Source organism: Danio rerio, chromosome 20 (assembly GCF_052040795.2).
Source record: "Danio rerio strain M-AB ecotype USA chromosome 20, GRCz13ab, whole genome shotgun sequence".
NCBI classification, from domain to species: Eukaryota; Metazoa; Chordata; class Actinopteri; order Cypriniformes; family Danionidae; genus Danio; species Danio rerio.
In genome coordinates, this window is record NC_141040.1 from 30,925,748 (window position 1) to 30,950,154 (window position 24,407).

At 35.3% G+C, this 24,407-nt stretch overlaps 1 protein-coding gene across 2 annotated transcripts; it reads left to right on the plus strand.

The window, feature by feature from the left end:
- The first annotated feature begins 526 nt into the window (after window positions 1-526).
- chga (chromogranin A) lies at window positions 527-24,381 on the plus strand. 2 transcript variants are annotated; one of them, NM_001006059.2, is given in 8 exon segments: window positions 527-775; window positions 1,888-1,937; window positions 6,404-6,497; window positions 9,098-9,166; window positions 9,956-10,039; window positions 14,020-14,310; window positions 19,580-19,950; window positions 23,833-24,381. In NM_001006059.2, coding segments are annotated over 8 exon segments (1,113 nt in total). In that variant the 5' UTR covers window positions 527-705; the 3' UTR covers window positions 23,917-24,381.
- The last annotated feature ends 26 nt before the right edge of the window (window positions 24,382-24,407 follow it).

The following is a 24,407-nucleotide window of genomic DNA, read 5'->3' on the forward strand; positions in this document are numbered from 1 at the left end:
AAGCAACGTCAGCAGCTGGTTAGGGCCCCAGGGAATTAGGGGGCCCTGACCAGTGCCAAGACACTTATATTAATCATAGAGCTCTTTTATAATTTTTTTTCCATCATACGTAGTAAAATCTTTCTATAACCATAACGATTTAATATGCTTACTTCTTTTCTAAACCCAGGGCTCCATGAATTTTGGAAAGTTCCTTGCTGCATATATTAAAATCTAATCACAAGTATGGCTAATTAACTTTATATAGTTTTTAAAGTTTTTTTTGTGCATTTACTGTATTTAGTTTTACAATTAGAAAGTTCAATTTAAGATATATATTTTAGGATGCAGTTTATTTACAAAAAAACTAATCCAGAGAAAAATATCTATAAAAAGAGTGTTTTGAGTTTCAATGCTAAGGCCCTATACCTGGAATTGCTTAGAGCCCCCAAAAATCACTAAGTCTGCCCCTGATAGATGTGAAGTGAGCAGCTGTATTTCACACTGATGTCATTTCCTCTTCATGTCGACTATATAAAGGCGGCATCGCTGCGGTAGCGAGTAGTGACACTGAGGCATTGTGATCTGAGGAACCGACGAAACAAACACGAGCAGCGCCTAATGCGCAATAATGCATCCCAAAATCAGCCAGTGACTTCATTTATTGTGAGGACAGGGAAATACTGACGTTCCTTCGCTTTCGCTCGCCCCTTTTCAGCAGAACAGATGCCTGCACTTCGCATCACGAGAATGATCGCGCGAGGATGCGTTGCTCTCCTGCTCCTGGTTAATATTGGTAAGTGTGTAAGATATATTAAAGATCATGCTGTTGGAATACTTTGCGTTATTTTGGATGACTTATTGACTGAGTTTACTTGCACATTTTATATCATCCATGTGAGCTGTGCAATGTCTCCGTCAGCACCAAGGACAGCGAAGAAACACTTGAGAGGAACACAAACGGGCTTTTCACACTTGACATTTGTTTCCGCAGTGAATTTACACTTCTCATTGTTAATGCGTTATTTTGCGTTAGTAATTAGTTCTTCTTTTTCGAGATGTCATACTGTTATTCTTCTTTACTTCACATATAATGTCAGTCAGGAACATTTATCAGCCAGAAATCTTTGTCTTTCTTTGTAAATCTGCCTTCTGGTTTACTTAAACTAATAATCTGTCCGTTAATGGCTTCCCTTTGTTGTTCGACATGTTTGACATTATAAGCAGCCCGCGAAAGTTTCACTACAAAGCACATGAATATTTAATGAGATGACCGCTGAACAGTTTATGATTGGTTGTTTGTTGCTAAACGCTCACCACACCTTTGTTACTTAACCTGAAAGCTAAAAGACAAGAAGTTAAAAGGGACAGTTCACTCAAAAATGAAAATGTATTCATTCACCCTCAAGTGACTCCAAACCTTTATAAGTTTTTTTTTTCTGCTGAACAATAAAAAAAAGATATATTGAAGAGAGCTGGAAACGTGTAAACATTGACATCCATTTGTTGTTCGTACTATGGAAGTAAATGGTTAAAAGATTTGTTTAAAATATCTTCTTTAGTGTTCAGCAGAAGGAAAGAAGTCAAACTGGTTTGGAACAAGTGAAGGTTGAGTAAATAATGACTAAAATTTTAGTTTTGGGTGAACTATCCCTTTAAGTCAATGGTCTCAAACTCAATTCCAGGAGGGCTACAGCTCTGCACAGTTTAGCTCCAGCCACCTCTAACTCACACCTGCTTAATAGCCTCTTAAAGACCTTGAGTAGGGTTGGAGCAAAACTGTGCAGAGCTGCGGCCCTCTAGGAATCCAATTTGAGACCTGTGTTAACCCAAGTTAACCCATGTGTAGGTAATTGCATTATAACACCAGGCTTCTGTTAATCAAAGCCTTTACTCTTTTTTTTCCAGTCATCTCCGTGCCAGTTTCTCCAGGTCACATGGAAGAGAAGGATGTGAAGGTAAGGATGCGAAGGAGTTTATGAATCATTGTTTTCACAAACAAAATGCTATTTCAGTCTCAAGTGCAGTACAATATTAAATTAATGCGCAGCCATCTAAGAAACAGGAACATAAGGATTGGCAGAAAGGCAACAGCATTAGTCGGTGTTGTCAGGAAATGTGGAGGAAAGCAGCATAAGTGAGACAGTGACTCAACAACACGACTTCAGCCTAGTGACAGCTGGTGCCATGTGTGCTTATTCAGAGGTGGTTACCAACTACAGATGACTGCAAACTGTGCTCTTCAACTATAATCAAGTCAACTAAAATTGGATTGTGTGTTCACTTATTTAAGAGGGCATTATCACATGCTTATTTCTCATTTTCTCATCTCTGGTCATAAAAATAAGGCTTATAAGAAAATCTATTTTGATAGAAAATCTAAAAAAAAAAAAAAAAGGAATTTCACACTACAACCCCTTTTTCTGGTTCCACAAAGATCATTTACTTAAAAGAGTGCTTAAAGAGATTAATTCAAATACATTAATTTAGAAAAATTTAATTTGTGCAATTAATGCAAAATTATTTATTTTAAAATGAAATTTCCTTTTCATTTACTCATTACATTTACTAATTGTGAACATAAATAAATTTTTGGTAACACTTCATTTGAGGTCACAATTCAGGCTTATAACAAAGCATTAACTAAGATTATTCACTCAATAAACTACTAATTAGCTGTTTATTATAAGTAAGGTAGTTTTAGTTCAAGGCAGGGGTGTCAAACTCAGTTCCTGGAGGGCTGCAGCTCTGCACAGTTTAGTTTCAACCCTGCTTCAATACACTTACCTGGAGGTTTAAAACAAGCCTGAAGGACTCAATTAGTTTGACCAGGTGTGTTAAATTAGAGTTAAAGCTAAACTGTGCAGAGCTGCGGCCCCCCAGGAACTATATGGTGTTTAAGAGTTTAACACCAAAGGTTTAAGGCAGGGGTTTCCAAACTTTTCAGTCCGCAACCCACAAAATAACAACGTCTGTGACTCGTGACCACTAATATCCGCTGAGGTGGTTATAAATATATAATCCTTGCACACAACGGCGCACACGTACCAAATAGGCCCAAGTCTGTTCATTGTTTAATTTTGGAGAATGCCACACGGAGACCATCCTCCGTGTTCATTTGTGACCTGTATTTATTTTTAATGTATATGAGTGCAGTAAAGGTGTCAGAAAGTTTAACCTGGTGCCATAAAATCAATGTGCTTTGTCTTTAATATAACGTAATCACACAGGGGTTGCAAAAAAAATCGAAAGGCAGATGGCTTGTAGTTTTTTAATGTTACTATTAACTAAATTTTTTTTCTTTTGTAGATTATGAGTAACTTATGGTAATTCTAATAGTTTAAAAAAGTGAATTTGATTTTTGGAAATCACCAAGAGACCCCCCCAAACCCCCCTTAAGGTCTAGGGCTAGGGATGTACGTAGATTAAGATCATACATTATAATTACTAATAAGGGTCACACCTTATTTTAATAGTCTATTTGTTGAATTTAAGTTACATTGGATCTACATGCCAACAAATTTTCATTAGATTATATGTAGACTCTTAGGGTTGGGGTTAGGGCTAGTGTAAGTTGACATGTACTTGCAAAGTTTCTTATAGTCAGTTAAATGTGTGTTGAAGGAGCAGTATCAACAGATATTAAGCAGACAGTCTACTAATACTCAAACGCACCCTCAAAATAAAGTGTTAACCTAATAAACACGTAATATTTTATTAATGAGTAGGTATGAGCCAGTAGTTAATACTGTGAATTGGTTTCTTTCTTCTATAGAAAGAGATATTCTGACCAATGTTGGAAAAAGCAGTCATTAACATCCATAGTAGGAGCATGCCCCCCCACCATTTCTTCAGTATATCTTCTTTTTGTGTGTGTGTTCAACAGAAGAAAGAAACTCAACCAGGTTAAGAATAAGTGGAGGATGAGTAAATAATAAAAGATTTTTCATATTTGGGTGAACTAGCCCTTTAAGAATCAAATTTTATAGTTTGAATAGTCATTTCATTAAGAAGAACCTTGCATTGTGGCAAACCAAGATGAAATGTTCCAAGGATGTTAAAGGTTCTTTATGCAACATCGAGCAGGTAAAGAGCAATAAACAATCAACCTTTATTTTCAAAAATATTTTATTCATATAACTTATGCTATTACTACATGCTCATTTCTCATTTCTGATCAACACCTTAAGAAATTATTTAGTTTTAATAGAGAACACAAAAAAAGATCGAATTGCAAATCCAAAGTTTTGGGAGAAAAGACAATGGCAGTGTCAGGTTGCAAACAGATGCAGTTCTCAGTAAAATGATAATGCCATTTCAGCAGCACTTTGGCCTTACTGAGGGAGGCTGTTTTTCCCTGACAGTAGAGAATGTTTGACTTTGGGGGGGGACGTGGAGCAAAAACAGATCGCAGATGCAGGCGAGAGGGAAGCACTGAGAAGGAAATGACATTGATTGAAAGTGAAATGTAAGACAGTAAGGAAATGGGAGGCTTTGAGATTTTATTGGCATTCTGCTGCTATGTCCTCTATCACATTGATTTCATGTGTGCGGTCCATATAATAACCAGGGTCATTATAGTTAACTAAAATGAAGAACTCAATCCATTTATTTGACAAGAGAATATTTCAATAAACATAGTAATTAAAACATATTTTAAATGTAATGAAAATCTAACATTAAAAAAATCTAACTAATAATGAAATATATATGTAGTATTGAGTGGCTTGGTGGCGCAGTGGGTAGCACTGTCACCTCACAGCAAGAAGGTCACTGGTTCGAGCCTCGGCTGGGTCAGTTGGCATTTCTTTGTGAAGTTTTCATGTTGTTCATATGGGTTTCCTCCGGGTGCTCAGTTTTCCCCCACAACTCTAAAGACTATAGGTGAACTGTGTAAGCTAAACTGTTAAAAGCTGTTCTTTTTTGGTCTACTTTCCATACATCAAAAAAGTTGTCCAAATGCTCTCAATATTACTATTTTACTACTATTACTATTTAACATTTTAATTCTAATTTAAGTAATGTTTACCAGAGCAAGGCAAGACAAGTTTTAGGCAAGACAAGTATTTATGTAGCACATTTCATATACAATAGTAATTCAAAATGACGCGTGCTGTGTAGTATCTGAAGGAAGATTCACCCTGCTTTGACTGAACTCTTGGAATTTTTAATTTACTTGATCCAAATGATCTGAGTGATCTCTTGGGTTCATTTGTAAAGCAAGGAAATCTTTCTAAGTATTTGCTATTATATTTTTCTTTCCGGAGAATATAGGACTCATTTCAGTTTAACTGGATTAAAAATGTATTTAAAACATGTAAAAACTGCTGAGTTCAATATTATTAGACCTCTTGAGAATTTATTTTTTTGATTTGCAACAGAACAAATCAATGATAACGACTTGTCTAATTAACCCAGTGGTTCTCAAATCTAGTCCTTGGGTCACCCTGTCCTGCACATTTTGTATGTCTCTCTTGTTTGACACACAAGGATCAGTTCATGGATCTCTCTGATATTGAGTTGATGATTTAAATCTGGTGTGTTAAGCAATGAAGACATACAAAATGTGCAGGGAGGAGGGCTGAGGACCGGAATTGAGGACCACTGAATTAACCCAACTTGCCTAGTTAACCTAATTAACCTAGTTAATCCTTTAAATGGCACATTAAGCTGAATACCAGTATCTTGTAAAATAACTATTAAAATAATATTATGTATGGTCATCATGTCAAAGACAAAATAAATTAAGAAAAAATGAGTTATTGAAACTAATATGTTGAAAAGTGGGCGACACAGTGACTCAATGGTTAGCACTTTCGCCTCACAGCAAGAGGGTGGCTGGTTTGAGTCCAGGCTGGGTCAGTTGGCATTTCTGTGTGGAATTTGCATGTTCTCCCCTTGTTCGTTTAGGTTACTCCATGGGTTTTTCTCCACAGTGGGTTTTCCCCCAAAGTCCAAAGACATGCTCTATAGGTGAATTGGGTAAGCTAAATTGTCCGTAGTGTATGTGAATGAGAATGTATGGGTGTTTCCCAGAACTGGGTTGCAGATGGAAGGGCATCCGCTGTGTAAAACATATGCTGGAAAAGTTGGTGGTTCATTTCGCTGTGGGGACCCCTGATGAATTAAAGGGACTAAGCCGAAAATAGAATAAATGAATGAATGTTATAACATGTTTTGAAAAAGTTCTGTTAAATTGCACTTAGAAAATATTTGAAAAAACATTTCACAGGGCTGCTAATAATTAATAATTATTTTGTTGTTATTAGTTAATTGTTAATAATTAATTACTCAAAATGTTAAGCCATGTGGAGCATAACAAAACGAAAAACAAAAAAAGTTTGTTTGCAAGTTTCGGGTATGTCTTAAAAAGGCTTCAACATGGCATGCTGTTTCATATACAAATATTTGTGTTTTTGCATAGGTGATGAAGTGTATTGTGGAAGTGATTGCAGATGCTCTGTCCAAGCCTCATCCCATCCCAGTGTCCCAGGACTGCCTTGAAACGCTCAGCACTGGTGAGTACCTGCATCACTGACATCTGCACTCCAACTATTTCCCTGTATTTAGTTGCAGTTGAGTGCAGCTCTTTTATCTTCAGCAGTGACCTTCCAAGTATGATCAATATAGCAGCTGTGACAGATTCTGATAGCCTAAATTTAATGGACCAAACGTTGAATGACTTTAGCGCAGTAGAAGCCGTAGTACGAATCTTTGCTGTGCACCGTTCAGTCACATTGCAGGGGCTTTTTGCTTTGGAACTTTGATAGTTGGAAAATCAATCCTTCTATTAACAAAGCAGGTATTGTTACTGAGATAATGCTTACAACGGTGAAATCAAACACTCGGTCTGAGGCTTACACAATGAGTCGAGGACAAAGAAACAGTGAAGAGGACAGGAGCAGAACAGAAGACACTGTAAGAAGTGTATTTTTAACACAGAAAAATATTTAATGTAACTGTAAATAGCACAAATACAGTGAATTGTTGTATTATTAATATTATTGTATTGTTTATTTTTATATTATTGTTAAACATTAATTAAAACTTTTACTTGAAAAAAGAGAAGACAGATTAAATACATCAAAGATTATGTTATGTTGTTATGTTATGTTATGTTATGTTATGTTATGTTATTGTACAGGAAATATTATATAAATGTATTACATAAAAATATTATTTAAAAATCAATTAAGTTAACTTCATCGTTTTTTTTTATTAAAGTGAATTAAAGATAAAACAATTAAGTGGTCCCAAAAAACACAAGAATTGTGTTGTTACAACTCATTTTAAATAATTAGTTTATAAGTAAATAAATCATAAGTAAATAATGCACTTTTTATTTCACATATAATTTTTTAAAGTCAACACATTTTGTTGCAAAACATTGGTCCATTGATAATTGCTATTTATTAATTACTTAATTTGTAAAAATTGTATTTTATACAGGATGATTCAAAAAGAATACCAAAACTTTGAGAATCTGTATTTAATCAAAGAAACATGATGGAACCTTGGGCGATTCATGTAAAAAGTTTTTTTTTTCAGTAGAAAACAAGTTCATAGATGTTCAATATGACCCCCTCCAGACACTCGAGTAACATCAACCTGATACTTGAACTTTTTCCACACTCTCTGTAGCATCCAGGGCGTAAAAGTTTGGATAGCTGCAGTTATTCCTTCTATTAGTGGAGCAAATGCAACTTCAGAGCTTCAATAAATCGACGACATAAAGAACTATGCTCTCCTTTTTGTCTTTGCAGAGATCTCGATTTTCAAAGTCATGGTATTCCTTTTTAAACGCTGTATTTTTAGGCATAATGTATGAATTTTACTTTATTTGAAAGTCGCTTGGGAAGAAGACCTAGGCATTTTAATCTCTGAGACTGATAGGAATAAATGCCTTTTATCTGTTTATTCATTTTCTATAAATTCTAGATGTACAGTAACCTTATTCAATACAAAGTATCACACAGAATTCACTGTTCTGAAACAAATCTTAGTAAACTCTATCTCTTGGTTTTCCCCACATGTGACAAGTGTAAAGCTGCTGAGGATATCTTAGCACATCGATTTTGGTCCTGTGTTTAAATTCAGAATTTTTGGTTAGAAATATTTGAGTTCTTTGCTGAGGTGTTTTGCTCCCTGACCCAATAATAGCAATTTTTGTTGTTCAGATTTTCTGGAGACTCTTAAACGAAATGTACGGTCACCTGTTCAGTAAGGCATGATCATATCTTTTGTTTCTGGAAGAAAAATGTTAGGCCTCTTTTTCTGACTGGCTTCTTGGACTTATCTCCACTTTACATTTGGAAAGATTTAGATTTTCCACTTCTGGGAACTCTGTGAAATTTGATAAAATGTGGGATCCAGTCTTAAAATAAAATGTGGGACCCAATTGATAAAATGTGGGATTGATAAAATGTAATAATAAACACTTTTATTAAAATGGTAAAAAATAATCTCCTAAAACAACCTAAAGACTAATAATGTTTAAGTTCTGAAGATTTGTAAGTTTTTTCTCTCTTTACATCCATTGCTGTGTCTTTTTGTAGGTCATATAAGTCGTATATGTCTCCATTTTCCCTAGTTTCATGCTTTATTTTACCTTTTGCACAGATTAATGCTTCAGGATGTGTTTGTCTGTCTGTTCTTTAAATAAAAGTGTATTAAAATGATCATTTAATATACAGACACCAAAATGCTATCACCTAACGCTTATCTATCACACATGAAATCTTTATACAGTGATATTCTGCCAGGTTCTGCTGCCAGTTCTCTGCCAAAACTTTAACAAATTGAGAAGAAAGTTGGCAGGGAAATAAGACGACAGACATTTAGAGAGAGAAAGTAAGCAGTTCAGCGAACAGCAGTGAGCAGCAGACTCTGCATGCGCTGTTTGTCGGTCAGCAGAAAGGAAAAGCTTGACTCGACGTTAATTCAACGCAGATCTCCCCTCTTTATTGCTTTCGCTTTCTCTCCCTTCTCTCAGTGGCCCAGATGATTAATAGTGCCGCTCTGGAGAAGGCAGTAAATTTCAAGGCAATTAATGCAAAATAATGTAAAAAATAAAATGCTGACTGCTGAAAATGTAAGAGGTGTGCATTGTGTTTTGCAGATGACAGGCTCGTGAGTATCCTGCGCCACAGAAACTTTCTCCGAGAGTTGCAAGACATCGCAGCTGAAGGTAAGAGCAGATGCTGCAAATTTGACCGGGACATCGTGAACTCGCTGTGTTTTCCTGTGGAGAAACACTAATGGCAGCAGAATGACAGTTGGGTGCTAATGGCTTTTTTGGCAGCAGCTGGTCATTTGAAATGTCTGGTGGCGAATAGTATAACACTGATCAACTCTTTTTATTTCCCTGAAACTGATACAGTTGAAGACATAGTTATGAAATTGATATTATTTCTTATGTATATTACAAATTATATTCATATTTTATGTATGTCTCATTTCATATATTTCCCAAGTGGTGTTTAATGGAGATAATGTTTTTAAACATAATAGTCACTCCAAGTTCGAGGCCATGGTGCTCCACCAAAAAAAGGTATTGCCATCACCAGGTTGGAGGAAAGTCCTTACCCCAGGAGGAGGAGTTCAAGTATCTTGGGGTTTTGTTCATGAGTGAGGGAAGGATGGAACGTGAGATTGAAAGGCGGATTGGTGCAGCAGTAATGCGTTCGATGCATCAGTTAGGCAATAATTAGGCAAGTCACAGTGGTTTGTTCTGTAGCTTGTTTGTTCTGTTGTTCTGTAATGAAATATAATTCGTTAACGAGGCTAGAAATATTGTTAAATGTTTTATTTTATTCTAGCCAAGCTAAAGAAATAAGACTTTCTCCAGAAGAAAACACAGTACTATGAAAATATTCATTTGCTTGGTTAAACATCACTTGGGAATTATTAGAAAAATAATCACATTTAATAATATTAATAATTTTGTCTTTAACTGTATGTGTAAACCTCTTTACAGGAGCCAGCGAGAGAGCGCTGAAACTCCCAGGAGATGCGCCTGATCATGTGACCAGCCTCCCTAAAGACTTGAAGAAAACTGCCGGTGAGATGAATCCACTTCTTAATTGCAATGATGCATGACTCTGTGCTCAGCCTGCTGTCATGGTTTGTTCACATTATCGCACATGCATTTACAGAAACAGCCATACACTTGGATGAATGATGAAACTTATAGTATGTATTTACAGCTAAAGAAGAGTAGAGATATTTAAATAGTTGCAGACAGCGAATAAAATAAGTATCGAACGTGTCATGATTTTTGCTGGTAAATTTATTTCTAGAGGAGCTGTTGACATGAAACAAAACAAAAAACATTCTAAGAAAATTGTTTATGTGTAATAACAATGGAATGGCACAAGGAGAAAGTACTGAACTACTGAAATGTATTTAATACTTTAATGCTAAAAGCCTATTTTGGTAATGAAACTTCAGGAAGTTCAAGAAAAATGTGTGATTTCTTTCCCAGTTTTCAACATTGTCTTGGCCATTCTAGCAACTTTATTTTCTTTTTCTGAAATCTGTTGTGTTTGACCTTGGCTGTGTTTGGGATCATTGTCTGGCTGAAATGTCCACCCTGGTTTCATCTACATCATCTGGTAAATTATGCGTTGGGACAGAAGCAGCTAATATTCATTTACACTTGATAGAGTTGCTTTAACTGAGATGTCAGCAGCCAATTCGAATGTTATCACTCGATTGAATAGTCGTTATCAGACCCCTACTGCCCCATATCTATCATCATGATAACCACTAATAATGCCCATTCAGTCGAGTAATAACATTCAAAGCAGGTGGATTTGAGCTGCTGTCTAGGCTTTCCATTCCTTTTTACACGTTCCTTTCTTCATTTGTTCAATACTTCATCCCCATGTCATTTAATTACACATAACTTAATTTCGAAGTTAATTAGTTTGGTTTTCTTTGCATGTATATATTACTTTGGTTGTCTAATAAACATTTCAAATGACAACAGCACTTTTAGAAATATGTTTTCTGAGAAAAACTGTGATTATTATTATTAAATGCTCCATTATAGTTCTTTTAACTACCCTCACAAGAACGAGAGAAAACAAAACAACACTTTGATAAAATTTAATGGACAGCAGACAATAGAAAAAAATCCACAATTTCAGTCCTCAGAAATATGATTTAAACACATTTACATTTTAAAATGTTATGCAAATATTAGTAAATAAGTGGTAGAATGACAATTTACATAAACAAGCATAATCATACTCTGGAGGTCACATTGCAGCACTGATCTGCTACAGTTTTTTCCTTCTAAATGGTTTTCTTTTGTCCTTTTCTTTTCACACTTATTTACAATTTTTTGCATATGAGAGAAAAAAGATGAGAGAGTCATCTAAACAGCCACATGAAACGCTTCTTTGTTCTACCATTGCTTTTTTTCACTGTTCAAAGGACAGAAGACAGTCATCCAGTGCTCTCAAAGCACATTTTGATGTGAATCGCAGTGTAGAGCTGCACTTATTGTAGCAGCATTCTGACAGAATCAGGCCAGGGGTCTATTGGGCATCATTTCTTGCTAGTTCAAAGACCCGCTACCAGATTTATGATAGTACCAGGTTTGTACAATTTCTCATTCCTGTCGCCATACACTTGTGTCATGCATTAAAAGGTTGGTCCACTACGATATCCTATATTAAACTTTAGTTGATGTGTAATGTAGTTGTGTGAACATAAACAACATCTCTGAATGTAATACGATCAAGTTCAATGCAAAAGCAGACATTAGCTTTTACAGAGTTAGTTTAGCCTACACCGAATGAATTTGGGGACTACAAAAAAATACATCCGGGTTAGTGAGATCGCAAATGCTTTAGATTAGGTGCATTTTATCCTGCGCATACACCCTGTGCAGTGAAGGGGTACATAAATATAATGTTATAGTAGAGACAGCTAAAATGGAGTCCAAACGCTGCTATTTCCACAGAGCTTGTTCTGTTTCTGTATTTGGGCATCCAAAGGACAAAACAAAGACAGAAGTGCTTACAGTTTAATTTTAATTATGTTCCAGTGAAATATATATATATATATATATATATATATATATATATATATATATAGCTAGCATTTGACAAAGGAAAGCTCATAGAATCTCTCAGTTCAGTGCTGGATTCGGCTAAAAACTCCTCAAAGGTGGAGCAGCTCCAACCATAATAGACGAAGCTGTGGATTGTGAGCCACAACTTGTAATTATTTTTATTTGTTAAAATTGATCTACTACATGCACAGTTTCTACCATTAACGTTATGTTGTAGCGAGGATGTAAACGCTAAACAAGGATGTAAACGCTGTTTGGCACGTTAACAATTTAGCTACAAAATTATATTTATCCGTCAAAAAGCTGTAAATACCCAAAATCTTCAGCAGCGTGCTCAGTGTCTCTCTTTGTGGACGCTTTCCTTTAATTCAACATTTCAAATAATGAACTCACAAAAGACATTTGAATGTTTTATATTACTTACACATGCTTATTCCGAATACTGTATATGTGAAAGACACTTGTCAGATTTTATTTACAGTAAGAGAGCAGGCATGATGTTCAGCTGCGTCCTCTGTGCCATTTTTTGTCTGATTCAGGTTTAAACTGCTGCAGCTAACTGCTACTCTTACTGACAGTATTTACACTGCACAAAAAGGTGAAGGCGTTACTCTTGACGTGGAGCCGATTCGCGAATCACAGCACATTATGTTAGCTGACCAATCAGAGCCTCTTGAGGGCAGGCTTTTTAGAGGAACAAGGAAATATGACATTTGTTTTCATGTTAGCAGAGTAGCTGTATATAATCAAAGTAAGATATATTAAAAAATAACCTGCTTTTCTACAAATGAAGCATGAGCACACATTGCATTACATCTTATAAACCCAACCGAGCCCTTAAACTACACTCTAGACCACCCCTTTGAGACTGAGGACAAGTGTGTGGGAGCTGAATATCATTCTATACTAGTGTAGGTGTCAAATGAAACACTAATTGTGTTTTAATCGCTCCTCTAAATTGAGAGTGGGCTTTTAGAGCTCTTCATTTGACCTTAATCATGAATGCTGACCTTGGAAATTGTCATCTGTTTATTTGATCTGCACGCCTTGCAAATACAGTATACTTTGATTCTAACCTGTGCATCCGACTCGCCTCATATTAAGCCATGTCAGTGTCTTTTTACAGATAGGTAAGCGCTGTGTGCACATGAGGTGGCCTTTTTCTTGAGGTTAAAATATTCTCATTACATCATCTGTATCTGGAGTGCTACTATTACTGCACTGCTGAGGTCAAAATGACTGATCCACGGAGGAACCATTTAAACAGTTTGTTCCGCAGCCTTGCACTTTGATTTAAAGGCAGTGGAGCAAGAATTCATCAGATGAATAAAACCTTCACCTGAAAAAAATGAATTAAAGAATATTAATAAACGAAAAGTACACATTATATGGTCACATTCATCTGTCCATTCTAGCGAAATCAAACCATGAGGGTTTCAGTCTTAGATTATATTTTAGTCTTAGATAAATTGCATTTATATTCATAATTTAATAAAATTAAATAAATTACAAATAAAAGATTATTTGTGCACACATGTCTTTATTACAGAATAATCAAATCTTTGAATCTGACTTTAAAGGAAACAGGTGTAAGTAAAAGCGTAATGTAAAGAATAATATACACACGTTTATGTATGTATCATAGATTAATCAACAAAAATTAATCAAAAGATTTTCACCTGAAAGAAAACAAGAATTGCTTTAAATATGGAATACAGTATGATATATAATAGTAAGATTTATTTTTATTTATTAATAAAACCTTAGGCTTTGTCCTAAAAGAAAGCTAAAAGATTAGCTTGCTGTATAACTTGGAATTCTTATCTTTTTATGTAATGTTGTTTTGCTTAAGCAGGGCATGCTTTTTTACTAGATAAATTATCGGAGCCATTTAGATTCAGTGATGCTATGACACAAATGAGCATTTAACTTCAAGATAACCCTTTTCCATCTAACAGATGATCAGTCAATGCTGGTTGCCATGGAGAAACCAGAAAAAGAAACAGAGAAGCGAGGAGCAGGAGAGGAGAGCGAGGAGACAGAGCAGCAGTCTCAGAAACAAAACCAGATTATTACTGAGGAAGACCACAGTAAGGAACAAGAAGATGAAGAAGAAAAGAATCACATCTCTAACTCCTTAAATCCAGAGCCGAAGACAGACTCACAGGAGGAGGCAACGATAAGAGATGAGGAGAGGAAACACTCCAGCTCAGAAAATGAGGAGGAAAACGATCCGGCTCATAAAGAGGGTAATGATGAATACAGTATGCGGCATGCCATATGTGCTACTTTCAGAGTTTATCTTTGAGTTTAGAGCATCATTCATTATGATATGATATAACAAGCAGCAAAGTGAGTTGTAAATTAAAGCAACACTCCACTTTTTTGGGAAAAGGGCTTATTTTACAAGTCAATTTCACAAAACAATTTCACAGTTTTTTGAATCCTACTATTCTTCAGTTAAGTTGTGTATTAAAACTGACGGAAAATGAAATACTGCTGTTGTCCGAGCTGATATGGCTACCAACTCTACTATCATTCTACTATCATTTGCGGTAATGATCAAGGTATTTTACTCTCATTCTGCAGTAACAATTAAGGTATTTACTCTCATCCCACCATAAAAATGTTGAAACTTTGCTGCTGTACCATGGCTGCAGCAGGCACAATGATTTTACACAACACTAATAGTTATCTAATTACCTACACTGTAACAAATTGCTGTAATATTTACAACATTACTGGCAATTTTTACAGTGTTACATTCAGTCTTAAAGATGGTCAGTCAAGGGGTAGGAGAGTAACATTCGTTTTTGGATGAAACACAAAAGCGAACACACAATATCAACGATTGAGGGACAAAATACCACGAATAGCTAAATGCAATAAAGTGAGTTTTACTTACAAAAGATAGTGATAATAAGTGCAAAATATGTAGATATTCATACATCCATTCATTTTCTTTTCAGCTTAGTCCCTTTATTAATCAGGGGTTGCCACAGTGGATTGAACCGCCAGCTTATGCGGCATATGTTTTACGCAGCGGATGCCCTTCCAGCTGCAACCCAACACTGGGAAACACCCATACATTCACACACATACACTACGCCCAATTTAGCTTACCCAATTCACCTATAGCGCATGTCTTTGGACTTGTTGGGGAAACCGGAGCACCCGAAGGAAACCAACGCAAACACAGGGAGAACATGCAAACTCCACACAAAAATGCCAACTAACCAGGCCGGGGCTCGAACCAGCGACCTTCTTGCTGTGAGGCGATCATGCTACCTACTGTGGCACTGTGCTACTCATATGTAGATATAGAGAACAATAAATATTTACAAAAATATATTGACAATCACAGACAACAAACGTGACACAAAATGCTTAAACGGGTAGATGGGAGAGTTGGAGAGATGAGACGCAGACGGTGTCCAAACAATAGAAATAACTAAAACAAAACAACTTATTCTGGGCCAAATTCTACCCTAACTATCCAAAAAGAAAAATATAGCAAAAATATATGTCTCTGATGTTACCTAACAGAAAAACCAAAATACAGTGGGTGAAGCTAACCTAGTGTGTCTAACAAAAGTGATATTCAAAGCTCGTGTGCACCATATATATCACGTGAGTCCTGCCACCACTTTTATGCCACGGTGGCAGCAGCTGGATTGGAGACAGTATGATTACATCAAGGGGAACACAGCAGCAGCTTGGCAGTGTAAGCCAATAGGAACCAGTAGGAACTGTAGAAATGAAACTGTCGAAAGGAGAAAATCATAAACAGAAAACAGCATAGGGATGTAACACTTCTCTAAATTAACAATTACCAATGTCCTGAAGTTTTACAGCACAATTGTAATTGTTAATTTACAGTGCACTTGTACATTTTACAGTATTACTGGCAACCGAAATTGCCAGTAATATTGTAAATTTTACAGCATTTTTTTGTAAAGTGTAGCTGGAGAGGCATGGTACAGCAGAAAAGTTCTTTCATTATTAGGCCAGAAGTATAGTTTCTAACTGTATCAGCCTAGAAAATATCAAAATTATGTCTTAGTACACAGTATAACTAAAGAAGTGTCAAACTTTAAACAGGAAAATGATCATTATGCTAATGGTCTAATCCAATTCAATGATTTATGTTAAGCTAAGCTAAATAGGCAGAACACTGCCTTTACTAATATATTAAAAGTGTTATCTGTGCTGTGTTATATGCTGCTGCGCACACATGTAACTGACCAAATCTTGATATAAATGCAAACCCTCTGTAAGAAACAGCTCATAACAGTAATTTGTTCATGAATCAGACTACACAGGTGGCCCCAATCATTTCTGATTCATCAATAAGATCCAGCTCAGCTTGTTCACGTCATAGTTACTAGTCACTAGTTTTTCTGTTTGTTTTGATTTAATAACAAGAACCAGCAAATAGAAGACATTTATTTGTGCCTCTGACAGACCAGGAGATCTGTATGGTTTAAAAAATGGTCAAATTCTGCTGTAGGGGAGTTGTAAAATGAGCCTATTTCCAAACAACGTGGAGTGTGCCTTTAAGTGCAAGGACAGGTTAGACCAGCACAATGAGGCCAGTTCTCTGGGGCCTCTCAGATTCAGAGAGCTCCTTATGAGAGACTTGATACCTGGCAATAAGCGTAGATGAACACAGTTTGAGTGTGTATCTGATATACACAAAAGAAATGAGAAATGTCATTTGTCTATCCTGAGTGCCGACAGAGCACTGTTATTTTCTGTACTACGACATTTCCTGATCTGATTCTGATTCACATGCTCGATTCAATTTGATTTTGATGATCAAATCTGATTACAGTTTATTCACTTCTGATTAACTTGGGTTTATTTCAGTCTGAAGGTTTTCTGAGTATGAAGAGGCAAAAGTGAACATTTTATTAAGAGCCATTTGTTTGAGGAACCAGACTACAAATATATTTTTGATGTACTAAAAAATGTATCATTTGTTTGAATCTTATAATACTGCCCACAATGAAGGTTCGAAAAAGACTGCTTATAATAGAAGCAGCTCATTTATTAATGAATCAGACTACATGTGGGCTGTATGCTTTTGATTCTCCAATAAGAATCAGCCCATAAGAGTAACTTGTTAATGAATCAGACTGCCCCGGCTGTCCAATGTTTTTTATTGATTAACAGAGTGTTTTCATTATGCATCAATAGTCGCTATATTGGTGGCACAGTAAACAATGTCACTGAACCTAATGAAACTTGCATATTTTAGTTATTAATTATTATTTAGTTATTTAATTATTGATCAGAATTTCTTTAGTGTAACATAGACTGCTAAATGTTCTAACAAATCAAGCAGAAGAGATTTAAAGAGCTTAAGGAACTAAAGTTTTGGTTGGCTAAACTTTCCACTGCAATATTCACATTAGTTCTTATTTTCTGTCAAGAAAAGCTAACAGGCAAATATCTTAATAGCCTAATTATGTTAGGCTAATATCTTAATTAATGCTGCTAATATGTTTCTTTTACCATCTGTGCAATTTACTTTGTCAAGTACTGCTCTCTTTCCTGATTACTAAATCCTTCTCTATATGATTTAGCCCTGTTACTAAGAACACATTAGCATTGTTGTTTGGCCACTGCATTTCACATTCTCAACATGAAAGTCCTGAAAGCACCATAATCCATCCATGATCATGTTTGTACAACCTAAAGCCCAGCGGAATGAAGAAAAAATCCACAGTGCTCCTACAAACCATTTGTCACCCTTCGATCAATGGCAACATAATCAGCACTCTTTGAAAGGCGTGAGCAACACGGCTGTCCTGAGAGAATTCATACAGCAGGCAGTAGCTCAGTCGCTGAAGAGCTTCAGAATAACAGCGGGAGATTGTGTCTAAGACAGGAGGCTGGAGGGAGGGATGGGAAATGAAGATTAATAGGGGAGTTTAGCCGTGCCTCTTGAACAGGGCCGGAGTGGCAGTGCCTCCATCTATGAAATGAAATCCACGCTGTGCTGTGGCCCGCTGAATTGATTCAATAATTGATGTTGGAGGCCGTCCAGATCAGCCGACTGCCTGAAGCCTGTTAAAAGTGTCCCTCAGATCCCAGAGAAACTTAGTGAAAAAGGCCAGATGTTTTGCGCACGACAGTGATTTTGTTAATAGAAGCATTAACAGGGCAGTGTGTTCATGCAAATAGAACAGTGACATTTTAAAAGAATAAGAGGCATCAGACTATCTTTTGATATTAACGGAAAGACAATATTCGAAATAAGAATGACATGTAAGCAGAGATGTTTGGTTACCTTAAATCAGGGGTGCTCACACTTTTTCAGCATGCGAGTTACTTATATAATGACTAAGTCAAAATGATCAACCTAATGTAAAAATCCACAACATATATTAATTTAAAAATTATTAATAAGTAATTTTTAACCAAGGTTTAATGTAATAATAAATAAATATCATTTATATAATATTATTTATTTATTATTATATCCATATTTTTACAATATCATTTATTATATAATCATATAAATATTATTAAAGGTGTTGATATTAATATATTAAATTTATGTATTTATAAATTTTCAACATCAAAAGAATTGAAAACAATTTCCTCAGTTCCCTCATCACCTTTTTCTATCATTAACATGATTTTGACACATGACCACTCAAAAGTTGTATATGCACAGTATTGTAATGCAAGATTACTTCAGTCTATTTAGTTGAACAACTTAATGTGCTAAAAAGTTTGGATTGTTTAAATATTATAAAATGAACAAACTTATTCGTAATAAATAAACAGCACTTCATTTTATCAGTGAGAACAGCTATTGCTTGTGTAGCGAAGTTGGCGCGGTTTTATGCATAGACATGGTTACCCATGCGTCTGAAAAGGTCAGATATCAGACTGGCTGCCCTGTATGTCAACCAGTTTAGATGATAATAGGCTGACATTTATTTTTGTAAAGCCATGCGATCAACCCATGCTACTTTTGTGATCGACATATGGCAGTATATAGTAGTTTTTTCCCAAATGATTTAATTATTCCAAACCTTCGAGGCCTATGTATAAACCATTTTCTGTTATCATGATAATAAATCAAATACTGCACTCAAAGTGTTCATACAGTTAACAATGTAACACCAAAAACCATAATGAAGACAAACTGTTTGTTGATATATAAAACTCTGGAGGTAATATTACATGGTGCCACATAGACACCTAATGATGTGTGCCATTAATCGATATATGTGCTATAACATGTAAAAAGCAACTCATGTAAACATTTATAATCTTGCTTTATTCAAAACAAGTTAAATAATTTGATTACTGATGTCCATGCAAATGTACCCACACCCAGTGAGCAGACAGCTGGCAAGAGGCAGAGTTTAATTTAGCAGAGTGCTGCCTTTGCTGATGCTGCACAAAAGTAAGTGCATGTGTGTGTGTAATAGTGAGAGGAGACCAAGATAGAGAATGTATTATAATAATAATAATCTTAACCTTGTCCCTTTTCATCAGAAGGGCCAACAGCCACAGATGATGTTGAAGTGAATCCCGATGTGAAACAATCCATCATGGAGGACAATCAGGAGCACAAAGGAGACGAAACTGAGAAAACTCATTCAAAAGAAGAACCAGAAGAAGACGAGGAGGAAAAGAAAAGAGAGGTTGGAGTGAAGCGCTGGAGCCGTGTGAGTAAAGTGTCCCACAAGAGAGTGGAGATGAGCCCAAAAGTAGATGAACGCTGGGAGTTCAAGCACTCCAAGGAGAGAGAGGACCCAGAGGGGGATCTGTGGAGGAGCCCTGAGGAGCAGGAGCTGCAGCTGATGGCTCAAACCCAAACGCAGGACAAACGTGAAGAAGAGGGCAGCGGCAGCAGGAAGACTGGGGTATGGTGCCTACTTGCACTTTTTTTTAACCATTGTCTTACGTTCACAATTTAGGTATGACTTTTATGTTGTAGGTCAAGTTTACACTGTAAAAACGTCTGGGTTCTGATTCCGAACACAAATCGATTGGATTAACTTAATAGTTTTTACCCCCCCCCAAAAAAACCTTAACCAATCTACCGCACAGTGTTGCCATATGACAACAGTATATTCATGTTCATTTCTCTGCTACTGTTTCTTTAAGACCAACATTCAATTTCCCTTTGTTGGAAAGAGAAGACCTTAGTGTAGCCTATGATGTGCTTTGGTTAAGTCACATGACGTGCAGTGTTTTTTTGTGGCACTATTTCTCACAGACTGGTATTTATTGTGAGTAGTTGCTGAATGCAAATGTTATGGTCAAGAAAAACAAAGGATCAACAAATGTCAGATCCACAAAAAAGTCTGAGACATCACCTCGAGGAAGTTATGATGACATATTCACAACTCAAAAAAGTTTTCATCAGATTAGTTTTTTGTAAATCGATCAAATGTATGTGTTCCCAAATGCCAACATTGTCCTATAATGGAATGTGATATATTGTAATGGGTTAGCAAGCTATTAAGGTCAGCTGTGATCTTTTAAGTTGTAACAATAACAACATGAATGCTGGTAATATAATATTGATTAGTAATATGTTAATGGAATTTGCATTATAATTAAAAAAAATTTTTAATGGCAATACTTTTGATTAGATATAAATACAGGGAACAGTGTATTAGTGAGGACCACCATGTTCTATGGTAAGTGAAAGATAAACAGGACTGTTTCTGCAGATGAAAGTGATATATATATATATATATATATATATATATATATATATATATATATATATATATATAAAGAGAGAGAGAGAGAGAGAGATAGTATAATATGTAAACATTGTTAGCTAGTAGCTACATTATTCTGATGCATCTATATATATCAGACATGTTATTTATTTGTTATAATATTTACTGAAGGAAAGATTTATACCTACTGTAATTTTTATACATGATAATTCAATATTATATTTGTTTTCAATAATATTTAGGGAAAAAGAATGGAATAAATGAAAGTTGTTGGAATAACCGTTGTTGGAATGTATGTAATAGGTGTCATTTATAAGTGCTGTGTTAAAGTTTATAATACTGCAACACCAATTAAATCAAAACAAACAACAAAATTATTAATTATAAGGAAAGTTCTGAATTTGAATTTTTTAAGTTCGATCCACCAAAAGACGTTATTGCCATATAGTAACATATCATAAAGTGCCTTAAAAAAATGTCTTTCATTTTTTTACAGCACTTCAAGTTAAGCCATTTTAAGAAAAGAAAGACAGTCAAATATTTTTTTATATAGATCTGTCATATGTAATGACATGAGTAATCTGAACAAATAGCAAACATCTATTTTTTAGAGTGTACCTGCTTGGGATTTGATGTAAATCAATATCGGATTATGAAAACTATATAAAAAAATTTTTTAAACAAAGTATATAAATAACACACATTCAAAAATGAAAGCAATGAGGCCCAGGAAGCAGAGTGAATTTATAACAGTAGAAGGGTGTACTGATAAATAAAAAAAAAACATAAAATAAAACAGATTTAAACAACAAGTCTGAAAGTGGCTCATCTAATTAGGGGACAGAATTTCATTTGTTTTTAATGTTGTTTAAAATATATAGTTTGAGTTTATGACCTTTAAAAGTGCTGAACTACTATATTTTACTCTCCATTTATAATATATACATGGTAAATATCTTGTCAGAGGATTAAACTTTAAGGCATTTTCATGATCCTGAACGGAAATAAAATATATATAAACAAACAAACAAACAATATAAATGTTAATTAATATTATTGACAGTTCTGAAATACTTTTATGCAATACAAAAATATTTTTGAACAAGCTTTATATAAAAACACATTGCAAAAATGCTTTTTTCTACTTAGAGCTTTTGGGCCCTATCATACACCCGGTGCAATGTGGCGCAAGGTGCGACGCAATTGTTATTTGCTAGTTTCAGCTTGGCACAAGAGTTGTTTTGACGTTTTGGCAACGCTGTTTAAATAGCAAATGCATTTGCGCTCATATGTGCGCCCATAGGCGTTCTGGTCTAAAAAGGGAGGCGTGTTGTGGTGTATTGCTGGCACGTTACTATTTTGAGAAACTATAATAGATTTTTCAATAGACCAGAGCAAAGCCGGTCTATTGTCCAGCACACAGCGCGTTAGTTGTGCGCCTCGCTTACACATTTCTTAATGCACACAAGATGTAGAGCAACACACAAATATCTTTACATATGAAAAAGAATTAAAATATTAAGGATATATATAGGATATAATAAGAATATAGAATATATTATACATTATATAGGATATGAATATAAAGGATTAAAATATTACAAAACATTATTTTCTGGCCTACATAAATATAAAAACCATACTTTCATGCCTTCTTCATCTCGGGGGGCTTTTTCAGTTTTATTGTGACAATTTGCTTTTGTATAATGTTATTATTATTAGCAGTATTATTTATTATATCCATATTTATATTTGTTTTATTAAAAACAAGCTTAGATTAGCCCACCTGCAGGTTTTAGACCATATCGGGCACAGCATGTGTATTTGGATATAACTCAGGTTTTTGAGCACACTTCAATATTATTGTTCATTTATTCTTTTGCTGGAAATTAGAACCGAATTTAGAAATAGTTTTGAAACAATTTTTTGCGCTTAACAAACGAAACGAATTATTTATAGGCTAATGGATGTCTGTGCATACAAGGTTTCCCTATCCACGAGAGTGAACGTGAAAGTAGATAATTTATCTCTCATTCACGTGCTGTAGATGCTCTGTTTAACTGTTTTATTGCTAGTGAAATTCTCAGTTTTTCCACTTACGTTTCGTCATGTAAATAGCAAATGCACCATGGCGCGACGCAACTGGCTCTTATAAGGAATGGGAGATGAGACTCTGATTGGTTTATTCTCAAAACACACCTATAACTCATTAAGAAAATAAGCTTAACCCTTTTACACCATGCGCCACGGCGCAAAGCAGATTTTTCCATCCTTATATTAGCAAAAGAGGATTCTGACACGCCCTGAATCCGTTTGCGCCCTCTGCTTTGCACTTTGCGCATGGATCATCAAAATAAAGCCCTTTGTCTTGTTTCTAGTCTAAATATTTAAAAATCTTTTAAGCAAGAATCATTTTCTAATAATATTGACTTGTTTTCAGAAATAAAATGTAAAATAAAGTGAGTTTTTCTTTAAAACAAGCTAAATAATCTGCCAGTGGGGTAAGCAAAATAAACCTTATTTCAAAGAAAAAAGATTATTTGGAAGATTTTTGTTAATAATTTCTTTTTTTTTTTGCTTGTTTTAAAGAAAAACTCTATTAATTTTTACATTTTATTTCTGAAAACAAGACAATATTTTTTTACTTGTCTAGAAAATGCTTCTTGATTTAAAACGTTTTAGATATTTGGACTAGAAATAAGACTAAAACCAAGTAAGAAAATCATTTTTTGCAGTAATAGTGAACCAGCAAAAAGATCATAAATCAGCATTGATAATAATAGAAATAAACATTTCTTGAGCATCAAATCTGCATATTACTCATTTCAAAAGAATCATGTGATGCTGACAGCTGTAGCAATGATGCAGAAACTTCCGCTTTGCATCACAAGAATCAATTGCATATTTAACTTGATAAAAAGCGGTTACAATATTTCACAATAGCACAGCTTCTATTGTATTTTTCACCAAATAAATACAGAGACTTCATACATACAGTATGTGTGTACATAGATGTTTCCCTGATGAGCTTCTTTTGTGTTTTGTTATCAGGATGCTGAGATCGAGAGTCTGGCTGCCATTGAGTCTGAATTAGAGAGCGTGGCTCAGAAGCTCCATGATCTGAGACGAGGCTGATCGGCTCCAGCTCTCCTTCTCTTTCACGTCTGCCCTTCATCTCTCCTTCAGTAGAAAGGCATGTAAACTGGAGATGAGGCTCAGTTCACAGCAGCGCAAGCTCTTATCGCAGTGCTCCTTCCCTACACGTGTAACATCAACCCTCGAAGCCAAAACATTTATGTCCCTTCTCTTTCCCCGCGCTCCGCTTTGCTTTATCGTGCTTGCTTCCTGAAGAAATTTGGGCATTGAGTACATACTGTCTCAAATATTTGCTAAAAACTAGCTGGAATTATCACGCTAGATTGACATTTTAAATATACTCAAGAGTACACATCTGAAAGATTGTACCTGACAATATGGAGTCTTATGATCTATATGCAATAATAATGTTTTTATTAAATATGGTGACGACTGTGTTTAAATGGTTTTTGGGTTTCCAGAAAACAAATAAAGAAGTGTTTCAAAGTGATTCCACAAAGTGTGTGAGTCTGAACTAAATGTTAAGAGAG